The following is a 21,923-nucleotide window of genomic DNA, read 5'->3' on the forward strand; positions in this document are numbered from 1 at the left end:
ATTTTCACGCATGATACAAAAATAAAAATCAGTAGCGAAATGGTAAAAGGGTTTAAGTCGACTGATCTCCCAGTTGAGTTTTTGAGGAATATTTCCGAATCTAAGGGACATTTATTTCATAAATTTCATAAATTTCATAAATTTCACAAATTTCATAATTTTCATAAATTTCATAAATTTCACAGATTTCATAAATTTCACAAAATCCATAGATTTCACAAATTTCACAAAATCCATAGATTTCACAAATTTCATAAGTTTCATAAATTTCATAAGTTTCATAAATTTCATAAATTTCATAAATTCCATAAATTCCATAAATCTCATGATTTCCATAAATTTCATAAATTTCATAAATTTCACAAAATTCATATATTTCACAAATTTCATAAGTTTCATAAATTTCATAAGTTTCATAAATTTCATAAATTTCATAATTTTCACAAATTTCATAAATTTCACAAAATTCATAAATTTCATAAATGTCCCTAGAAGATGGGATGAGTCGTAAGGAATGGACATTGCATAATTTCATATGTAATTCCATAGCTAATTTCACAATTTTTGTTTAAATCGAGACAGCGAAATTTTCGTAATTACATTTATTGCAGCACTCACTCGGCTCTCCAAAAAGCTGAAAACTGGTCAACAGTCAAAACTGACTTGCACCGTTTTACCCCTTCGCCGCTGAAATAAAGGGCGTAACTTTCTCAGACAGATGTAAATTAACAAGGACAACAGTAAGGGAACGACGGAAAATAAGTACCGGTGGGAAAAAAGTCAGTATTGACCCAGTTTGCCCCCTCTCTTTCCCCGCCCTGAAGACCCTAGCAGGTGTACTCCGTCTAATATCCTCCAGTACCGACATTCAGGAATTTTTCCAAATTCACAAACGCAGGTACGTCGAGTCAATTTGTTGGGATGATGAAATGAAATTAGATGGCGGGAGGGGGGAAAATGACAATATTGAACCGGCGCAAGATTACACGAGTTAATATTTATCATCTTATTCATCTGTGTGCTCTCTTTGTGATTTTCCTTCTTCGTAATACATCCCCCAAGGAGAATACGGGGGCTTTCTCCTGCGAGGGCGCAAGTCCAGGGGGTGAAAAGCGCCGGCGCCGTGTAATCGCGCGCTCCATCCCTACTATTTCACCAGCCTCAGCGGCTCCGTGACTATTTCGATATTGGAGGTATTACTAGTGCACGAGTGTAGAACCTGGGAATAGAGTAGAATATAATTGTGGGTGCCAACAGGAAGTAGGAACTAACGGGGAGGTCCTTTGTGGTTTACGTGTTTCGGCGCTGATTTTTTTTTCATTTATTTTTCTTTCACAACTACTCGCGCAGTCGGCGACTATTGGAACACATTTATTTTGGAATTGGAGAGAACTAAAGGTCAGTTGAACATCAATAATTCCAGATATGTGATCTTCATTGGAAAAAAGCCTCAACTAGAGCGTTTAGTGCACGTCAATTTTAGTTTTTTATTTGCATTTTTTACCTTTTTTTTTTAATGCGTACGGCTTCCTCGGAAATTTGATTCTTTCTCCTGCGGATTTTTCTTTCACGGGGGATTTTTTACGCTCGTTTTTTTATAGATTCACATGGCTCGGGGAGTGTCGCATTCTCTCGCGTTATTTTCAATTGAATTCTCCGGTTTTTTACGCGTCGGAGGAATATTTTAGAATTTTTTTCGGAATATTCGGTGGGGTTGATCAATATTAACAGTATTGGCGGAGAACATTGACCATGCCTAGAAAAATGTCGGTGGACGAGGCATACATGCGTAACAAGTGGTCTCCGCAGTGAATTGTAAATAAGTCCCTCGATTTTGGTGGATTAATCTGTACTCGATTTTTAATCCGGTGATTGTGGCAGGGAAGCAGCGAATTATTTTCGGGGAGACAAATCTCCCGAGTTTGTTCCGTTGAGTATCGACATTTCTGGAGGAGATTGGGATTTTCTAAGTTTGTTTGACAGTGAATGGACGAGGTTGAACTATTTAATTCGCGAACACGAGGGGATACTGTGTTTGTTCTAAGGCATGCGGGCCATCCCAGGAGTCAACGTCTCCAATGTTCGCTATCAATAATTTTTTTGGGCATTTTTTTATTCATTTAATGTGCGAATGTGCAAATTTTTTATGAGCAATTTTCAAAATTCATCGATTTTTCTCGTCCTGCTTTAATGTGGAACTAGTAGGAGATTGAAGACATTCTTCTTCGTTAGCATTTGAGATAGATTTACTGAAATGGGTACTGAAGTTTATCTAATGGGGCTTTCATGGAGACATTTCAAACTTCAGACACTCGAGGGCACGAAAAAATTTAATAGAAAAACGTAACAAATTCAATAAAAAATTCTATTCGGTCTTTATTGAACTTTCTGTTAGTTTTTGGCCGCCTCTATTGAAATATTCAATAGAAAATATTTTTAGAAAAGTCTATAGAATTTGATCTTTCTAGAAAATTTCCTCCGCTCGAATTTTCCAAGTTTTTTGTATGATTTTCTTGATGAGAAGAAGAGAAAAATTAAATGAAAACTTGGAAAATTTGAGCCGAGGACATTCTATGAAAAATATCTAAACAGAATAATTGTTTCAGGAAAATCAAATTGAAAATAAAAAATATAATTTATTCTATTGAAATATTTACTATAGAATATTCCGCGGCCCAAATTTCCCGACTTTTTTGTTGAATTTTCTTGATGAGAAGAAATGAAAAATAAAATGAACAAAAACTTAAAAATTTGAAAATATCTAAAGAGAAGAATATTTAGAAAAATCGAATTCCCTAGGTTTTGTCTACAAAATTTTTTCGTGCGTGGGATTATGGATTATTTAATAGTTATTTATTATTCATTAAGTGTCGAGTCCATAATCCCTATAGATTACACGAGACCAATTTATCAATTCACCTTCATTGTTCCTCATAATTAATTTAATTCTTTACATTAAATATCTTAGAAGCTCCTTTCACCCAATTTTTTTGTGACAATACGAAAAAAAAACAAAATGGAAACGAGTATCGGACTTTGGACGTCACGGGAGGACTCAACCTCTAAAGACTACCTGTAGATTCCTCGTTAAAACCGTCGCATTTTTCTTTCTTATTCTTTTCAATTTTTGAAAAAATTTCCCTGTGAAAATGAAAATTAAAAAAAATTCTATAATTTCTGTCTGAAAATTGCCATCACCCTGGATATTCCTATAACCATGGGAAGAACTAGCTGATTATGAAAACGAAATATAAATTTGTTGATAACAAAAGAACGAGTGGAGTGGACCGTTAATAATGTTGTCTTGACAGTTGGTGAGATTCCACCGATTATAGACTGAAATTTTGATCTGATGTGGATTCAAGCTTTTACGCATGTAACTATGGGGACAAAAATCGATGAAATGCCCAGCCAAGCTGACGAAAGTGCTAACGCTACGGAAATCTTAGGGGAAAAGAAATCCGTTTGAAAGTTTATAATATGGAAGAAGTTTAAATTTTCCATTCGTGCATTCATTTTCCGGTCAACTCTGTGAATAATTACATTTATCAAATCCATTTACCAATTCCATAAGTATATCATTAGCAAAAAAAAATGTTTCATCACCTTTGTAACGGTTTTTTGAAATTATTATTTATATTAATTTAAAAAATGGATGAATTCGAAAGATAAAGAAGTATAATCTATTAGATAGACTGAAAAAATCGAACTGTTCTGCGCCCTCTACTACAAAACTATTTAATAATTATTAAATATTTATTAAATATAAATATTTAAAAAATAAATTTGAATTTTAATTAAAAAATTAAATTTTAAATTTTAATTTCAATTTTTTTAAATATTGTATAAATAACTATTTATATTTAATAAATATTTAATATAATTTTATAATAAAAAAAAAATATATATATAATTAAATAAAAAAAATCAATAAAAATGAAAAAAGGAACAAAAATAATTATTTTAATAATGATTTTCTTTTGGTTTTTTAATCAATTAATAAATATTTTATTAATTAATAAAATTAATTATTAATTTTATTTCATATTCTTTTATAATTTTAATATTTTATAATTTTTTATTTACATTTAATAAATATTTAATAATTGTTTATTCAGTGTTTAATCATTTCAAAAAACGTCACACTGAATTTTTTATTAAAGGAACCCTGATTTAACCCTGGAATTAAATTTTATTTTTTGTTCCTGGGATAAATTTGAGATACTCTCCCGGGTAAAATAATCCATCGAACCCCGAAATTTCCTTTTTTTCTTATCTGACGTTTTCGTTACCCGGAGCTGGTGCAACTGGGCCTAACTCGAAGTGAATATCTCTTTGATAGTTATGAAACATGTTACACGTGATAACATGCAGCATCGTTCATGTTCCAGGTGTTCGGTATTGTTCTCCAGAACTAGCCCAATGCCGTGAATGCCACTGATAAGAGTGCAGTAATTGAATAACATAACGTTACAATACTATTTCAAACCGCAAACTTTGATTTCAAAACTCGACACTTGATGGATACGACTCATTGTTTCGTGCAGTCTTGGGACCGGGGATACTTGGGGTACGATACAACGAACAGAAAATACTGAAAATGGCAGAAAGATGAGAATAATCAAAAAAATTGGGAGGATACTGGTGAAATAGGAGTGTACCGCGTAAAATTTCCATCGAGCGAATATTTTTCACGGCTCCACATATATACCGACCCCTTAACAACAGCCAAACGTAACTGCTATGAGTTCCCTATGCAGATACGCTTGTCTGTTATTACGGTGTCGATGTCTGTATTTTTCCCCTTTTCAGTACATTCGACGAAAACAAAGCGCAATGGGAGTATATGTATCAAAGAAGAATAGTGGCTATTCGAAAATCAATGGAAAACATTTGGAAATGTTGAATGATGCAGAAGGCCGACCTGAGGATTCAACACAATGATAAATCCCATTTTACATAGAAATCAGTAATAATAGTGTAAAATAATAATTTTTTTCATTCATAATTTCCTAATAAAACTAATTGTTATGAATGGTGAAATATGAAATTGAAGAATATTGAAGAATACGAAATTGAAGAAAAACATTCTGCTCATTTGGAATAAAATAAATCGTTGATACAGTAGTTCATTTGAATGAAAATGCCCTGAAATTTTTAACATCATTCGTGACACGTATATCCGCTCTACTTCAGCCCCTTTTTATAGAGTCACGTTTCACGCGATCCCAACTTTTCATTTTCACCCCTCTTCGTGTATCTTGAGTGTTCTTAAAACTCCGTTTAGCCAATATTATTGTAGAATATAACAACGACAAGAACAGTACAAATTTATGTATTTTATGCAATTTATGAAATTATACATGAAATTCCATATGAACTTCCATATGAAATTCCATATGGAATTACACATGAAATTCCATATGAAATTACACAAAGACCATTTCTTACGACTCATCCCACCTTCTAGGGACATTTATGAAATTTATGAATTTTATGCCATTTATGAAATGACATGAAATTTCATATGAAATTACATAAAGACCATTCCTTACGACTCATCCCACCTTCTAGGGACATTTATGAAATTTATGCATTTTATGCAATTTATGAAATTATATATGAAATTCCATATGAACTTCCATATGAAATTCCATATGGAATTGCACATGAAATTCCATATGAAATTACACAAAGACCATTCCTTACGACTCATCCCACCTTCTAGGGACATTTATGAAATTTATGCATTTTATGCAATTTATGAATTTATATATGAAATTCCATATGAACTTCCATATGAAATTCCATATGGAATTGCACATGAAATTCCATATGAAATTACACAAAGACCATTCCTTACGACTCATCCCACCTTCTAGGGACATTTATGAAATTTATGCATTTTATGCAATTTATGAATTTATATATGAAATTCCATATGAACTTCCATATGAAATTCCATATGGAATTGCACATGAAATTCCATATGAAATTACACAAAGACCATTCCTTACGACTCATCCCACCTTCTAGGGACATTTATGAAATTTATGCATTTTATGCAATTTATGAATTTACATATGAAATTCCATATGAACTTCCATATGAAATTCCATATGGAATTGCACATGAAATTCCATATGAAATTACACAAAGACCATTCCTTACGACTCATCCCACCTTCTAGGGACATTTATGAAATTTATGCATTTTATGCAATTTATGAATTTACATATGAAATTCCATATGAAATTACACAAAGACCATTCCTTACGACTCATCCCACCTTCTAGGAACATTTATGAAATTTATGCATTTTATGCAATTTATGAAATTATATATGAAATTCCATATGGAATTACACATGAAATTCCATATGAAATTACACAAAGACCATTCCTTACGACTCATTCCACCTTCTAGGGACATTTATGAAATTTATGCAATTTATGAAATTACATATGAAATTCCATATGGAATTCCACATGAAATTACACAAAGCCCATTCCGTAGAACCCCAACTCCTATAAATTGTCGTTAATACACGCATGAAAAACTTCACTAGATAACCTAGCGAATTCCCTAGAAAATTCTATTGGAATTCTATAGGAATTCTCTGGGGTTTCTATAGGATTTCCCTTGGAATTCTACTGAAAAATTCCACTTGTTTTTTGCGCTGATTCTATTGGATACTCAATAAGAAAAAGTCGATTGGAATGTCGATTACTCAGCTAATTTCTGACGCTGATAATGCAGGAGAGAAATAGGGAGAATTGCCATTTATTTTTACAGAGCTGGCCTCTTCGTTTCATCAACAAACAATTGCCAAGATATTGACGCATACCCAGTTATTCAGCCATAAAAATAAAAAACAGGCAGCATTGTTCACCTCTGCTTTTATTACGCCCTCGCTAGGTTTCTTTTTTTCTCCGCATAATAGTGACTACGAGGCTCTTGAAATATTCCATTCATAGGCATTAATGCGCCACCGACATTAACAGTGACAAAGCAACGAAGAGATTTTCAATAGCACAAGCTCGGATTGCAGATGATTTGAGTAAATAATATTCATTTAGTGAATCGATGCGAATTCGCTAGAAAATTCTATTGTAATTCTATAGGAATTTCATGGAATTTCTGCAGAATTTCTACTGGAATTCTATTGAAAAATTCTATTTGTTTTTTGCGCTGATTCTACTAGATATTCGATCAGAAAAAGTCGGCAGATTTCGAATTTCTGTTTGAGTTTTTCTCCTGACATTTTTCTATAAGAATGCTTGGACATCAATTTTCTCCATTTTTGCACTCTTATTCTGCAATACAAAAGGAAACAAAATCCAGAGGAAAAAAATTTGCGGCCAATAATTCTAACAGAAAAAATCTAAGAGAAAAATTCAAATGGAAATTGGAAATCTATTGACGTTTTCTTATCGAATATCCAATAGAATTCCAGCAGAATTCCCTAGGTTTTCTATTGAATTTTTTCACGCGTGCCAGCAACTTTGAATAATAATAAAAAAAGAGAAAAGAAATGAGAAAAGTTATAGATATGCTTATACCCTATGTATTCGATAACTTAATGCTTAACTCCCATCATTCCCCGAAACCGGAAGCTGTCCATTAGGTTGCCCACAAGGGAATGGATGATGCGAAGACCTGTGCACAACACGGGCCACCCGGTTAAAGCGCACAAAGCTAACAGTACCTTGCTCCACTCGGCACTAGTTATATACCCTAAATAATGCAGACAGTTTCATTCTGAATCATTAATTAAAAGGGAAATTCGACACTTACAAATGACCGGAAGATCGATTAATTGGGGGTTTTAGTGGTGTTTATCGCGCTGTGTTGATTTAGTGAAGCAAAAAGTAATGAAAATGAATAGGAAATAAAACATCGCATGTAAATAATAATAAAAAATAATTATTTAGTAATAATTATTTCATAATTATAAGAAAAAAAATTAAATCAAATAGTTAATTAATTTTTTTAAATAATTATTGAATAATTATTTAACTATAATTATTTAAGAATTACTTTATCGCATGATAAATTTTTACTCAGTATCCCAAAATGAGGAATTAAAATGGTGCACCAGATTGTTAAGTTCTTCTAATGTGTGATGTCAGTTGACTGTTAATCAATTGTGCGTTTTATTGAAATGTTTTTTTCATTGATTTTAAAGTGATGTTCAGTTCAATTCCGTAAAAATAGTGATCAATTATGCATCTGTTTTTTTCTCCCTTCAATTTTATGGATTTTGGTATTACACGTGGAAAATTCGCAGGTAAATTTTCTTTCTCATTCTCATAACAAAGAAAATAGAATGGGAAGCAAATGTATTTTATGTATTCAATGTATTTCAAAAGTGTTCGTCATACTGTTACGCCCGTATCTATTTACGTTTCGAAATGTAATTTTTACTTTTTTTTTCTGGTCATTCTATTGGATTTTTCTCTCCGTGTAATTTGACAACTTGACGGAAATTCATGAATTTTCAGTAGAACATGAATATTCAGAAACAAAGCGACATGAATTTTCAATTTTTCCCAGAATTTTCTGGATTTTCACAGAACAATTGAAAAATCGAGTATTCTATTGATTTTCAGATCATTTTAACATAAAATCAATGGAATATTTGATTTTTCAATGACAAAATTTCCTGAAATTTCACTGGAACTTGAGCACGATAAAAATTCCCTGAATTTCGCATGGGAAATTCCGCCGAAAATTTTCAACAGTGCAGTATTGCCAAATATTTTCTCCTTCGACGAGTGAAAATCCCCATCACCAGAGCCCATTCCGCCAAGATTTTCTCAGTTTCTAAGAAGTTAAATTTTACTAAACCTTTTCTCATTTTCTCATTTTTGTTGCAGAGAAGTGAGCAACATGGAAATAATCAAGAGTAACTCCAAGTAGTTGATTATACCCCCAGAAAAAAAAACCAAAAAAACCAAAAAGGGAATAAATCGATCCTCCGGAAGGTGACGACGTCGTCTGAAACTCGTGATAAAGTGCCGGAAAAAATGAAAACAAATATGAGAATATGTAGTCGTCTCTGGCTGTTGTGGACAGTGATGGGTGTAGTTAAAGCACAAACATCCCAGCATTGTCCGCCCCCAGCATCAATAAAACCGTGTTGGTGTTCAGTTAAGAAACTTGGGCTCGATATAATATGCGAATACACCGATCACAGCCACATAAGTACAGCTATGACAGCGCTGAAGGGCCAGCAAAATACGATAATTTTATACCTGAAGTTACGACATAATAATTTGCCGAAACTGCCGGGATTCATTTTTCTGGGACTCATTGTTCAACATCTGACAATACACAACAGCACACTGGCCGCAGTTGAAGAGACTTCTCTCAGTTCTATCGGTAAATTCCGCAGCTGTCTTTCAATTCTCCGCTGTAGGAGCATCTCATTTCTTTTAACCCTCCTGAACTGGCGCAATGAGCAAAGCGCCGCCTTTCCTCGATTTTTTCTTGTTGCATGCAAAATTATGTATGAAAAATGTGGCGGTTAGGTGTATAGAGACACAATAATAACTCGTGGTTCTGGAATAAAGACGTTTGTATTTAGATTTAAAGAGATGTGTTTACATCGTTTTTCGGTATCGGACTGAACATTTTGGTCGGGAATACGAGGGTTTATATACCTTTTATTACGGAAGGTTCGAGAATTGTCCAGAAATTTCGTGAGGAATAAGGATAGGATGATATTTGTCACGAATACGACAATAGAGAATATTCGAGACGCGTTAATCGAAATTCGAGATATTATAATAATTCCGTTGTGGCTCGCGCCACAAAAAAATTTGTAAAAATTACAATGCCTAGTTCATACCCTCTAGAATGGACTAGTAAGATTCCTATCCCTTGAAAACTCCATGAATACCATGAAAAATAATAATTTAGTGAGACTGGTACGGAAAAGCGGCACCTCGCCGCCCGGAGCCAGCGGACTCGTGTAGTCGGTTTTTAGCGGCGCTGTTGCCACGACGATCGTTTCAGTTCAGACATATTAGGAACGTCAACAACTCTATCACGTGCCGTGTTTGGCGTCTCATAAAAAACGTGAATTAATTTTTTTTAGAGCATCAATGGTGTTTAATTCGAGAAAAATGTGTGCAGTGTAGATTTTTATTCACGTATAGCGCTCCAATGTGGCAACACCGCGCTAACCGTAGCACGGGCGGCGCGTTGCCCACCCGAGTCAGTGGACTCGGGTGGGCATCGAGCGCCAGTTCAGGAGGGTTGAATTTATTTTTCATTTTTTCTCGTCCGGAACGAATGAGAAAATGTTGAATATTTCTGACGATTAAAACTGATTCGCAGGTAAAGGATTAACACAATTGGACCTCTCGCAAAATTCCCTGGTGGCTGTACCATCAGCAGCTCTAGCCAATCTCCATTCACTGATGATTCTTAATTTAAATCGAAACAAAATTAAAGATCTTCGAAGTCGCTCATTCGCCGGATTAGACACACTGGAGATTTTGAATCTCTACGAAAATAAAATCACTACTATCGAGCAGGATGCATTCACTGGCCTTGATGAGTAAAGGAATTCATGACCTTCCACACCTACTCGATGGCCAATAAAATAAATTCTTATCACTCTTTATTTTCAGCCGCAAACTCAAACGCTTGAACTTGGGAGGGAATCTATTGACAGATGTTCCAACAGTGGCACTGGCATCTCTTGATGTTCTGAAGAAATTGGAAATGCAAGAGAATAAAATTTCGTCGATTACAGAAGGGGATTTTGCAGGTATCACTCAATATCATCGTTAAATCCTCGTTTTTTAACGGTTTTTTTCAATAATCCGCCAATTCGCGATGTTAAATTGGCGAGTGGCGGCGCTGAAGCTTGGAAGATGGCCGACAAAATTTTTCAGTTGAGAATTTTCAGTCGCCCTAAGTCTCGCAGTAACAGCCAATGCATTTTATTTCAATTTTTTTCTTTCGACTGTTTTCAAGTTATCGTTCATTGCATAACGGAGTTGACGCGCCGTAAGTTTCCCTGCCATTGGGATAATCCGCGTTGTATGGGCGCCGTACGTGAGGGGTTAACCCTCCCGTAGTCGCACGTCTTCGCCGAACGCGTTGGCCGCGCGGTCAGCGCTGCGCCGTCCGCACTCTCGAGCGCAGCGTTGCCAGAGTCATCCGACACTATAAACATATCACCGGCCAGCGACCCCCCACTCCGCACCCGCCACTTGGGACTACCACGAGGGTCGGCACCACCGCCCGTCAAATTTCCACTGCGAGTGATCGCCCGGCGAGCGCTGGGTTCATTCTCGCTAACCGCGCTCGACGAAAAAATTAATTGAGAAAAAAATTGTCAGTGCAGGGCAATCCTGCCGTGACTAATCTCACCAGGATATATCATTTGAGGAACTCGTAAATAGGCAGAGCGTAATTCATCACCTTTCTAGAGATCTCGTGAAAATGAAAAAAACCGCGGCGAAAACATCGCGAATTGAGTTGACGTGGAAAAAAATTAATTATGCTTCAAGTTATCAAGATGATATTTTCGCGGATTAAAATTATGATGGAAAATTAGTAAATAATGAATACATGTGCATTTTTCAGGTCTGAAGGGACTCGATTCGTTAGTGTTAGCGCACAACCATATACGTGAGGTGCCAGCACGTGTATTTTCCCATCTAACGCAATTAAATTCTCTGGAACTAGATGGAAATCTCATCACTCATGTTGATCCTGATGCATTTATCGGGTTAGAGGGTGAGAGACAGTTTGGATCGTCCCATTTGATTTTTTATTTACACCTTTTTTCATCGCTAATGAATATTATATTGAAGAAATATAATAATACAGTAATAATATTTATTACATAAGCGATCCATTTATTTGCCCTTTATTCATCTGCAGATTTGAATGCTTTTTATTATTGTTAATGAATAGTTAAAAAATATAATAACAATGTTTATTGCATAAAGGGGAAAGATAATACAAAATATTACAAAATAATTCTGTTAGGTTTATCTTCCATTAGTTTTTATTTCCCATAAAATTCGCATTAAAGTGAACATCACTAAGTGATCTATTAGTAAAATGCGGAAATCTAAACAGAGACTACCTCAGATCCTGAGTACAGGAGCAACGAAGATAGACATCAGTAGCGAAGTGGTAAAACGGTACAAGTCAATTTTGACTGTTGACCAGTTTTCAATGAATATCTCGGAATCTAAAGGAGATAGCAAAATTTTCGTTAAAACCTTTTTTGTAGAGCCGATTGAGAGCTACAATAAATGTAATTACGAAAATTTCGCTATCTCACTCAGATTCGGAAATATTCCGCAAAAACTCAACTGGGAGATGAGTCGACTTGAACCATTTTACCACTTCGCCACTGAAACGTTCTAACGTTGAAGAAAAAATAATTTCTGCATAGAAAATCTTCAATACCTTCGACTCGGGGACAACAATTTGCACGCCGTACCCAGTGACGCCCTCCGCAGACTCCACCGCCTTCGACATTTGGATTTGAGATCGAACAACATCACTATTTTACCTGAGGACGCATTCACCGGTTACGGTGACTCGATAACTTTCCTAAATCTCCAACGAAATTTGTAAGCAAAATCATCAATTCCAACAAATTCAAAGCCTCGACACTTGCAAATGAGCCGTAATTTTTCATTGCAGAATTAAACATTTACCCCCGATGATTTTTGAAAATTTAAATTCCCTGCAAATACTCAATCTGCAGAATAATAAGTTGACCCAGATACCCGAGGAAATCACGGAGACGGTCATTGATACGTTGACAATGGTCGATATAACTGGTGGGTTGATGAAAATGCTGATGATTTTGAATATTATAAAATTATCATTCGTTACATCCCTGAATTTTCATTGAATTGCAGACAATCCGTTGATCTGTACCTGCGACCTCCAGTGGTTCTCAGGCTGGTTGAAGAATCTCCAGGACAATGATGACGACATAATGTCCAAAAAACGGACTGTCTGTACGATGATACAGGACAACCGTGAATACGCAGTGCAAAATATTCCGCTGGAAAAAATGGGCTGCGTTGGTAAAAACGCCGGCCGAGTAGCGTCCTCCGGATTTATTTCCTTCCACCCCTTTTTGGACGTTATTCAAGTGTTTATAACTGTTGGAATTCTAATCCTCTTGTAATTTCTCCCCCTTCGTTTTTTATAATCAACGATTCAACAATTTACGAATCATTTGACACATTGTTTTTGTTTTTTTGTTTTTTTTTTAATATTATTTCTCTATCGATTTCGAATAACTTGTCCGTTTTTTATTGAAAACTTTGACAATCGAAAGCCACATAAGTTATCGACCTTCTATTTTGTTGATGGATTTTTAGTAATAAACAATAGTGGCTATGTGATAAAAATGAAAGAGAGATGTGTCAATGGTTGACTCATCCCGAGAGCGACGGGGTATGAGCAATCATTGAGATTGAATGCATGAGAGACACAAGAACAAGGCTTTTCCGATTAACCCTAACGATACATATCATGATCTTTGCTAATACATATTTATGGCTATGATTATATATTTTGTTCCCTTTTGATCTTCTACTGTCATTATATGTAGGCATATTTACACCGGTTTTATCGGTCACCGGGGATAAGTACGAATTTCAGAGACATATCACAAAAGCGCGTTCCAACTTCCTCGATTATTATTTTATTGGAACTGAAGAAATCAACAAAAGTAAGACTTATGGTAGAATATGGATCGGAGAAATTGTCGAGTTTTCTCCGATTGAATTGAATAGTGATGACGCGAGACTAGACGAGACAAGACGAGACAAGACGACATGAGACGAGATGAGTCGAGACGAGACAAGACGACATGAGACGAGACGAGAAGAGGCAAGACGAAACGAGACAAGACGAGACAAGACGACATGAGACGAGATGAGTCGAGACGAGACAAGACGACATGAGACGAGACGAGAAGAGGCAAGACGAAACGAGACAAGACGAGACAAGACGACATGAGACGAGATGAGACGAGACAAGACAAAACGACATGAGACGAGACGAGACAAGACGACAGGAGACGAGACGAGACGAGGCAAGACGAGACCAGACGAGAAGAGGCAAGACGAAACGAGACAAGACGAGACAAGACGACATGAGACGAGATGAGACGAGACAAGACAAAACGACATGAGACGAGACGAGACAAGACGACAGGAGACGAGACGAGACGAGGCAAGACGAGACCAGACGAGAAGAGGCAAGACGAAACGAGACAAGACGAGACAAGACGACATGAGACGAGATAAGTCGAGACAAGACGACATGAGACGAGACAAGATAAGACAAGACGACATGAGACGAAACGAGACAAGACGAGGCGAGACGAGGCAAGACGAGACGAGACGAGACGAGGCGAGACAAGACGAGACGAGACCAGACGAGACGAGACGAGACGAGGCAAGACGAAACGAGACAAGACGAGACGAGAAAATCTCTCAATTCTCGACGAGACGAGACAAGAGATTCTAACAACAAGACGAGACGAGACAAGAGATTCTAACAACAAGACGAGACGATAAGATGCAATTTTTCGTCTCGTCACGTCTCACATCGTCTCGCGGCATCACTAAAATTGAATTATTTTCCATAATAATGCCTTATAGATAATGATAAAAACGAAACAAAAATGAAAATTCACGTGGTAAATATTGAAATTTCTACGGACCCGAGTTGCCTTCAACTTGGATCACATTTCCTTTATTTACAATGCCGAATGGAAATTACATAATGACACTCTGCTTGATGAAACGTAATATACTTAACCGGAAGCGAACACTTTGTGCAAAGCAACACAATTCAAAGACTCCAATTTTATTCTTTTGTATTGCCGTGCAACTCACCGAGTTTTTACGACATTTACAACAAACATTGTTTCAATGTTTGAAGTCCTTTCTGCTTTTCTCCATTGCATGACAATATCACAATTCATGGGAGATAATAATTTAGATAATGGTATTATGGAAAGTATTTCACTCATTATAAATCGCGGTTAACGAACAATCCAGAGGAAGTTGTAAATGTGATGAAAATTAATGGAAAGTGTTTTGAACCAAGACATTATATATCAATGCACTCGACTCAATTACAACATATCATATTAGTCTTAAATAATCAATTTTACCAGAGCTATGTGTTTATTTAGATTATGATCAGTGTAAAATTTAATTTCTAATGCAATTTAACAACAAAGTGTTTCCACCAAAAAACAAAAACATGAAATTAATCCATGAAAGTAAAAATATATTTATGATATATTCAATATATATCGTACTTTATTGTATTATTATTCTTATTATTGATGTAAAATTTTAAGGTGAATTTAGGATCTCGTGGCCATAAAAATCATATACATATCTCGTGAATTCCCAAGCTTTTTTTTTGGGAAATCAATAGTGATCATCAGAAATATTATACATTAAAATGATACGAGTTTAAGAATTTTTGAAAATACCCTATTCGTTGAAGAAAAGACATATTGACGTCATGTTTATATTAGAGAAAGATTATTGTTGAGGATGAGATAGGTGACATTGTAATAGAATAGATTATATCACGCATGTGCATCTCTTATTATTACTATATTATATTATTATTATTATTATTATTATTATTATTATTTATGGATAAGGGAACAAGTTTTATTGACTTGTCATTGATCAATAGAAAAGTTGAATGCTCGCCCCAATGGAGTGAGATTATATTTTCTATTTCCCTGAATGCAAAACAAACAATAAACTTTTTCCTTTATTTTTTCAGCGATGATATACCGAATACAATTCTATAATGGCCCTATAAATTTATATAGAATACGTAAGAGGCATATCATTGTTTTATCAAATAAATAATTCGTTGCAATTCGGGAAAAAAAAATCGCCTCCATTCACGTGATTATTAATGATTTTATCATTGAGTATTTGACGAATACTGAATGACATTTTGTGAAATTATTCGTCGGCAATGAATTAAGTGTGAAATTAAATTTGGAAAATCATTGTACGGTCTGCACCATTGAATTCATGAGAATTTATGAGAATAGAGTAACAGTACGGGAGGATATCCCTTCCCATTTTTTGCAAGGTAATCACTTTGAGACATATCGACTTGCCGGTGACGTCATAGCTGGACGTGCGCCTGTTATCTAATCAATAAAAGACTAATTAAATTAGTGAACGTGTATTTTTGTACAGGTGGCTTACAGCTATCAACGAAAAAAAAAATTGATACGAATGAAGAACCATCAACCTACACTGACAAATATTTAGATATCCTGAGACGATTTTGAAAAGTCGTCGGTATTTTTAATGATGATAATCCCTACCCCTCCCTCTCCCACGAATAAAACGAAAACTGAAGTGAATGGGGACTCGAGTTTTCCATTCTTCCATTATCCCAATGATCAGGGGAGAAGAGAGAAAAAATATATATACCCAGGTTTTTTAGATGGTAAATGAAAAACTAGTTCAGCAGACATCACGCAGATATCGCAATCGCACGACTCAGCGTTATTACGACAATTGGACGTGAAACTAAATTCCCATTATTTTTACTGATTTATTGTGAGTCGATAAATTTGAATGTATAAGAATATTATGTAAACAATATTATATATCCACTGAGACAAAACAATATTCGTGGTTCGTACGTACATACCTATTATATGTCTATAAACAATATATTATATAAAGTTATAACAACTTTTTTCTCGTAATTTGACAATGTCATATAGTAGGCACGTTAGACAAAGAATATCCATTATTCCAATTTTACAGATCGAAAATATTTATAATTAGTTGGAAACACTAGTTCCTCAAAGAGAATCTATATGTATTAATGATTATTTATAAATTTTCCAAATTTGTGGGACTATAATAGTTGTAACTATTATTATTGTTATGGTGAATACTTACTTCCGAAAGACGTGATTAATAAATATTAGAAACTATAGTATTGGTGTTTTTTTGGGTTATTTTCTTTCCATTTGCGGCTTCGCAATCAGATTAATTTTATTTTATTCATGTTTATTCGTATTTCTGTAGATAATTATTTTGTAAATTAAGATAACACAAAAATAAAGCGAGTAAATGCGGCAATGCGAGCCTGTATATGTAGTTATTATCACTCATTATTTATCGATGTGATAAAGACGAGGGATTTCCGATCTTTACGCGAACGCAGGGAGATGGGGGGAAGCGAGCGAAGCGAGCGGACGAGCGAAGACTCGCGATTGGCGAGCGAAGCGAGCAGGGGGCGGAGCCACGCGTTACAACACCGAATGAAGGAGAATTATATTGAAAATAAATATAAAAAGGTTTTTTGTCAACAAAACAAAAGTTAACAATTATTATTGTGAAGAAAAAATGAAAAAAAATCAGAACCTCGATTTTTTTACTCTTTTACGTCAGCAGGAGCTTTGAATCACTTTTTTTCTTCAAGTATTGGAGCGATATCAATATTTCAGCGGGAAGAAATTTAGAAAATGCAAAAAACAGCGGGCGGCAAGAACTACAAAATTAATTTTTCAATTAAATTGTCTCCGGAAATTTTTAAAATCAATTTTTTTTTTAATAATGGAAGAATACACATAAATTCAATTTCTATCCTCATTATGTAATAATAATAATAATAATAATGGAATAGTAATATTTTAATGAGTGAAATTTTAGTATTGTTCTTTGGGGATTATTCTCCAATTCTTATCGCCAATTCGGAAAAAATAATTAATCCCATGCGTAATTGAAAAGGACAGATAACACTCATTGAAACATGTGGCATGCTTCGAGTGCGAAAATTCCAAATGCACTAGTTGTGGCATTTCGTGCTGATGTGAAATGTTGTGAATGTAAAATGCACAAGCTTTAATAATAAAACTCTTGCCAAATGCATATGTAGAATGAGTGAGTTCTGGTATTGATTACAATAGTTCGGTTGGCCTTAACATTCTTTCGGAATCGTAATAACGATAATTATTTTCCATTTACATTCTATTAGGTAAGAAAATGAAATTGCCAACAGCAACAGCAACAGCGGCATTTACGGGAATTATTGTTGGTTTTGTTAGTCTCGTTTCCACAAATTTCAGTGAAATTCATTTTCAAAGGGATGATTATTCCAGAGTTCTCAATTCCATATATCAAGAATGGAATTCGACGAATTATTGTGGTATTGAAGAATGCAGAGCCGTCAACTGCAGGGATATTTCCGAAGAAAAAGATGTCGGAATAATCATATCCCACTTTATATCCTCAATTTTTCATGTAAATAATAATAAAAAAGATATATTTAAAAAAAAACTTACATTAAATTTTTTTTTTTATCTAAAAAATATTATTACTATTAATAATATTATTAATATAAATAATAATAATAATAATAGTAATTTTTAATAATAATATTATTAACGTTATTATTATTAATATTATTATTATTTTATTATTAAGATTATTTTAATAGGTTTTAAATATTTTTTTTAATATAAAAAAATTTATTAAAATGATATTATAATCAAATATAATAATGTTATATTAAAATTGTTTTTATGTTAAAAAAAAAATTTATTTTGCAGACGCAGTGTCCACATGAAAAACAAATTTCATCGTTGAAATTAAAAAATTGCAGTTTTCCCGAGGGAAAATTACAGTCCTCTTGGCTGACAACAGAATATTCTGTTATTGATTTAATTTTCGAAGATTGCGGGCTCAGTGATATAGAGAAAAATGCCTTTTCGTCATCGGCATTTGAAAACACCAAACGTCTAGGATTGATCAATACAGGTGTGAAGAAATTGAAAAAATACGTATTTGAAAGCTTTCGTAATTTGGTAAGCTTGACGATTCGAAATAACTTGGTGGAAGAGGCGGAATTCAATTTACTGGAGAATGTCGCTGATATATTGGAAGACATCGAGTTGAATGGATCGATAAAAAATGACCAAGTTCTGAGAAACATGACAAGTGGAAGTAAATTATTAAAAGTTGAATTGATGTCCATGGAGGGGAATAACATATCCCAATTGTCGCCAGAAATCCTCAGTGGCTTTCCCAACGCTCGATCGATTTATCTAGATTCATCGCAGATTAAAAGTATTGACGCGGATGCCTTTCAGTCGTTAAAATCAGCTGAGCAAATTTACTTGAGAAACAATTTGCTTTCGACGCTTCACGTGAACACATTCAATAATATTCTGCTGAATAATTCAAATTTGCGGATAATGATGAGTGGAAATCCGTGGAATTGCAGTTGTCCCTTCGTGTGGATTCAGAGAATGACTAGATCGAGACCTAATTTGCTGGAAAATATTCCGAAGTGTGTGACACCTGAGAGAAATTCTGGATTAAATTTTTTAGACGCTGATTTTTGTGATGACCCAGAGTCAACAAGTGTCGCAAGTACTTCAGAGCCTTTGACGGAAGAAAATAATTGTCTGAGCATTCTTCGTAATGAAAATACACTTTTGCATTTTCAATTGCCAACGAAAATAGCAGGGTTTTATATTGAGGAGTATTACAGTAACGGCAGTGTTTTTGTTCACATAGAAGCCTCCAGCAATCCGCAAGGACTGATTTGGTTCAGAAATTCACATAAAAAAATCTCTCACACCGAGTGCTTGACGGCTGTGAACAACTCGATTATTTTGGATAATGTCCAGAAGAATTCTGTCTACACTGTGTGCCTCTTGGACATTATGAGGGGGCCGTCACCCCTGAATTGTCTGGCTATGGCCCCCGCACTCGCCCGAAACAGAATTTGGTTGGAGACTGATGACAAGCCAGTTACAATCGTCCTCATCTTATTCATAACAAGTTTATCCTTCATTATTGGGGGTGTTGTTTCATTTCTCATAATTCTCAAGAATCCACATCTGATCAGGGGAAACCCGAGAGTGATTATGGTGAAGCGCGGACAGGTGAACGCCATGATTTTACCAAAAGGTGTGTTATGGCATAAAGTAGAAGACGAAGAAGAAGAGAGAGGCGGCAGCGATTTTAAAGATCATCGACGACCCGAATATTTAACGCCCATAAGCAGAACAAGAAATCTAGTGTTCGAGGGACATTACTATGACTCGATAAGAAAATCGCTTTCCCACAGACGTGGGCCGAGTGGCAGAAGTTTATGGAGAAACAAAAATTGTGTTAGTAGTTACGACGTTCCTCCACCTTTGCCACCGTATCCTAAACAGGAAATTTTAAACACCTTATCACAGGCTGTGGAGCGTCTTGAGCGTTCAAGTATCCTTGAATCATAAAAAATTGTTCGTGAATATATATTATTATATATATGATTATATTATTACTAGGGGGCTTCGCCCCCTGCTCACTCCGCTCGCCGACCCAGGGGGGGCTTCACCCCCCTCCCCCCCCCCCGCCCCCCCCCCCCCCCCCCCCCCCCCCCCCCCCCCCCCCCCCCCCCCCCCCCCCCCCCCCCCCCCCCCCCCCCCCCCCCCCCCCCCCCCCCCCCCCCCCCCCCCCCCCCCCCCCCCCCCCCCCCCCCCCCCCCCCCCCCCCCCCCCCCCCCCCCCCCCCCCCCCCCCCCCCCCCCCCCCCCCCCCCCCCCCCCCCCCCCCCCCCCCCCCCCCCCCCCCCCCCCCCCCCCCCCCCCCCCCCCCCCCCCCCCCCCCCCCCCCCCCCCCCCCCCCCCCCCCCCCCCCCCCCCCCCCCCCCCCCCCCCCCCCCCCCCCCCCCCCCCCCCCCCCCCCCCCCCCCCCCCCCCCCCCCCNGCACCCCCTAGCATAGTAATCCTCCATAAATATAGATATCCTCTTTATGACCACCCCCTCATATAGAACATCCCTTATAAATACAGGCACCTTCCCATATAGGAACCCCCGTATAGGCACCCAGCATCCCCTGAATTTAAGCGTCCCCTGAATTTTTCGCCTTATTTTTTTATTTATACTAGCGTATGGGGCGCGCTACGCGCGCCTTTACCCAGAGTATGATTGTCTATGTTTCTTTTAGCACAAAGGTATGGTTCCGAGCAAATTCATGTCCGGTTCAATTTTATCTATTTGTTCTGACCTTTTTTACTTTTCATATTTGATTTACAAAAAAAAACAAATTAATTCAAAAATTGAAAAGAAACTAAAAAAACTTTTTAAAAAATACAACATCATATAATTTATATTTATAATATATATATATATATAATGTATTATATATATGATATATTATATTTTTCAAAAATATTAATTTTTTTTTCTCATTTTTTAAAGGGGATAGAGAGATAGAAAGATATATATTACTATATTATTATATATATTGTTATATTATTATATCTATTCTTATATCCTTTTTCATAAAGTTGATTGACAATGAATGATTATTTAATTATTATTTAATTAATTCTAGATTTTTCTAGGGAATTCTAGAATATTCTAGAATTCCGATAGATGGCGCCACTATCGATAAGGAACCCTAAGGACTTTTTCCCTAAATGCCTCCCCATAATGAAAACAGACGTATCCACGTAAAAAAAAGTACAAATGTCGATTTTCAATAAATTTCCACCCTTCGTTTCCGGCTTTATATTTAAATTTAATATCGGGTTGTAAATCAATCCCGAATTTTACTGTTGAACATACAAGACGTTTTCAGGTAAAAATAGACTAGCTACCTGGTACAAATATTCATTTGGCGATTGCCACGTGAGCAAGATAATTAGAGATAAATATCGCCAGATACTGATCACCTAGTGCACACCTAGAAGGCAGAAAATCGTCTTCATTTAGTGATGATTATTTTTAGTTGGCTAGAGGAGAGAGATCCAACAGCAGCTGCTAACAAGTCTCTACTTGGTGGAAGTTGAGTCGAGGCAGATGTTTATCATGTTAGACGTGTGTATCGATATTTCATCTCATTGGGCAA

General features: G+C 35.9%; 1 protein-coding gene across 4 annotated transcripts; it reads left to right on the forward strand.

Annotated features, from left to right (window-relative positions):
• The first annotated feature begins 846 nt into the window (after positions 1 to 846).
• Positions 847 to 13,870, forward strand: LOC107037373 (protein artichoke). Of its 4 annotated transcripts, none has more exons than XM_015255899.1 (9): positions 7,689 to 7,905; positions 8,035 to 8,290; positions 8,880 to 9,384; positions 10,345 to 10,567; positions 10,641 to 10,780; positions 11,605 to 11,757; positions 12,428 to 12,608; positions 12,682 to 12,821; positions 12,903 to 13,870. In XM_015255899.1, the coding sequence occupies exons 3-9, from the start codon at positions 9,030 to 9,032 to the stop codon at positions 13,175 to 13,177; spliced, it is 1,467 nt and encodes a 488-aa protein (XP_015111385.1). In that variant the 5' UTR covers positions 7,689 to 7,905; positions 8,035 to 8,290; positions 8,880 to 9,029; the 3' UTR covers positions 13,178 to 13,870. The 4 variants fall into 4 exon arrangements, with proteins under 4 accessions (XP_015111387.1, XP_015111384.1, XP_015111385.1 ...); XM_015255900.1 differs by having other exon boundaries at positions 7,689 to 7,871; positions 8,068 to 8,290; XM_015255901.1 differs by lacking the exons at positions 7,689 to 7,905; positions 8,035 to 8,290 and adding an exon at positions 847 to 898.
• The last annotated feature ends 8,053 nt before the right edge of the window (positions 13,871 to 21,923 follow it).

This window comes from Diachasma alloeum, unplaced genomic scaffold (genome assembly GCF_001412515.2).
Source record: "Diachasma alloeum isolate Michigan unplaced genomic scaffold, Dall2.0 Dall_scaffold_00219, whole genome shotgun sequence".
Taxonomy (NCBI): Eukaryota; Metazoa; Arthropoda; class Insecta; order Hymenoptera; family Braconidae; genus Diachasma; species Diachasma alloeum.

Bases quoted from the DNA above. Each gene is read 5' to 3' on its own strand.
- LOC107037373 (XM_015255901.1), top strand. From the start codon at position 9,030: ATGAAAACAAATATGAGAATATGTAGTCGTCTCTGGCTGTTGTGGACA. The intron at 9,385-10,344 runs GTAAATTCCGCA...ACTGATTCGCAG, and splicing joins GACTTCTCTCAGTTCTATCG to GTAAAGGATTAACACAATTG. The intron at 12,822-12,902 runs GTGGGTTGATGA...ATTGAATTGCAG, and splicing joins GACAATGGTCGATATAACTG to ACAATCCGTTGATCTGTACC.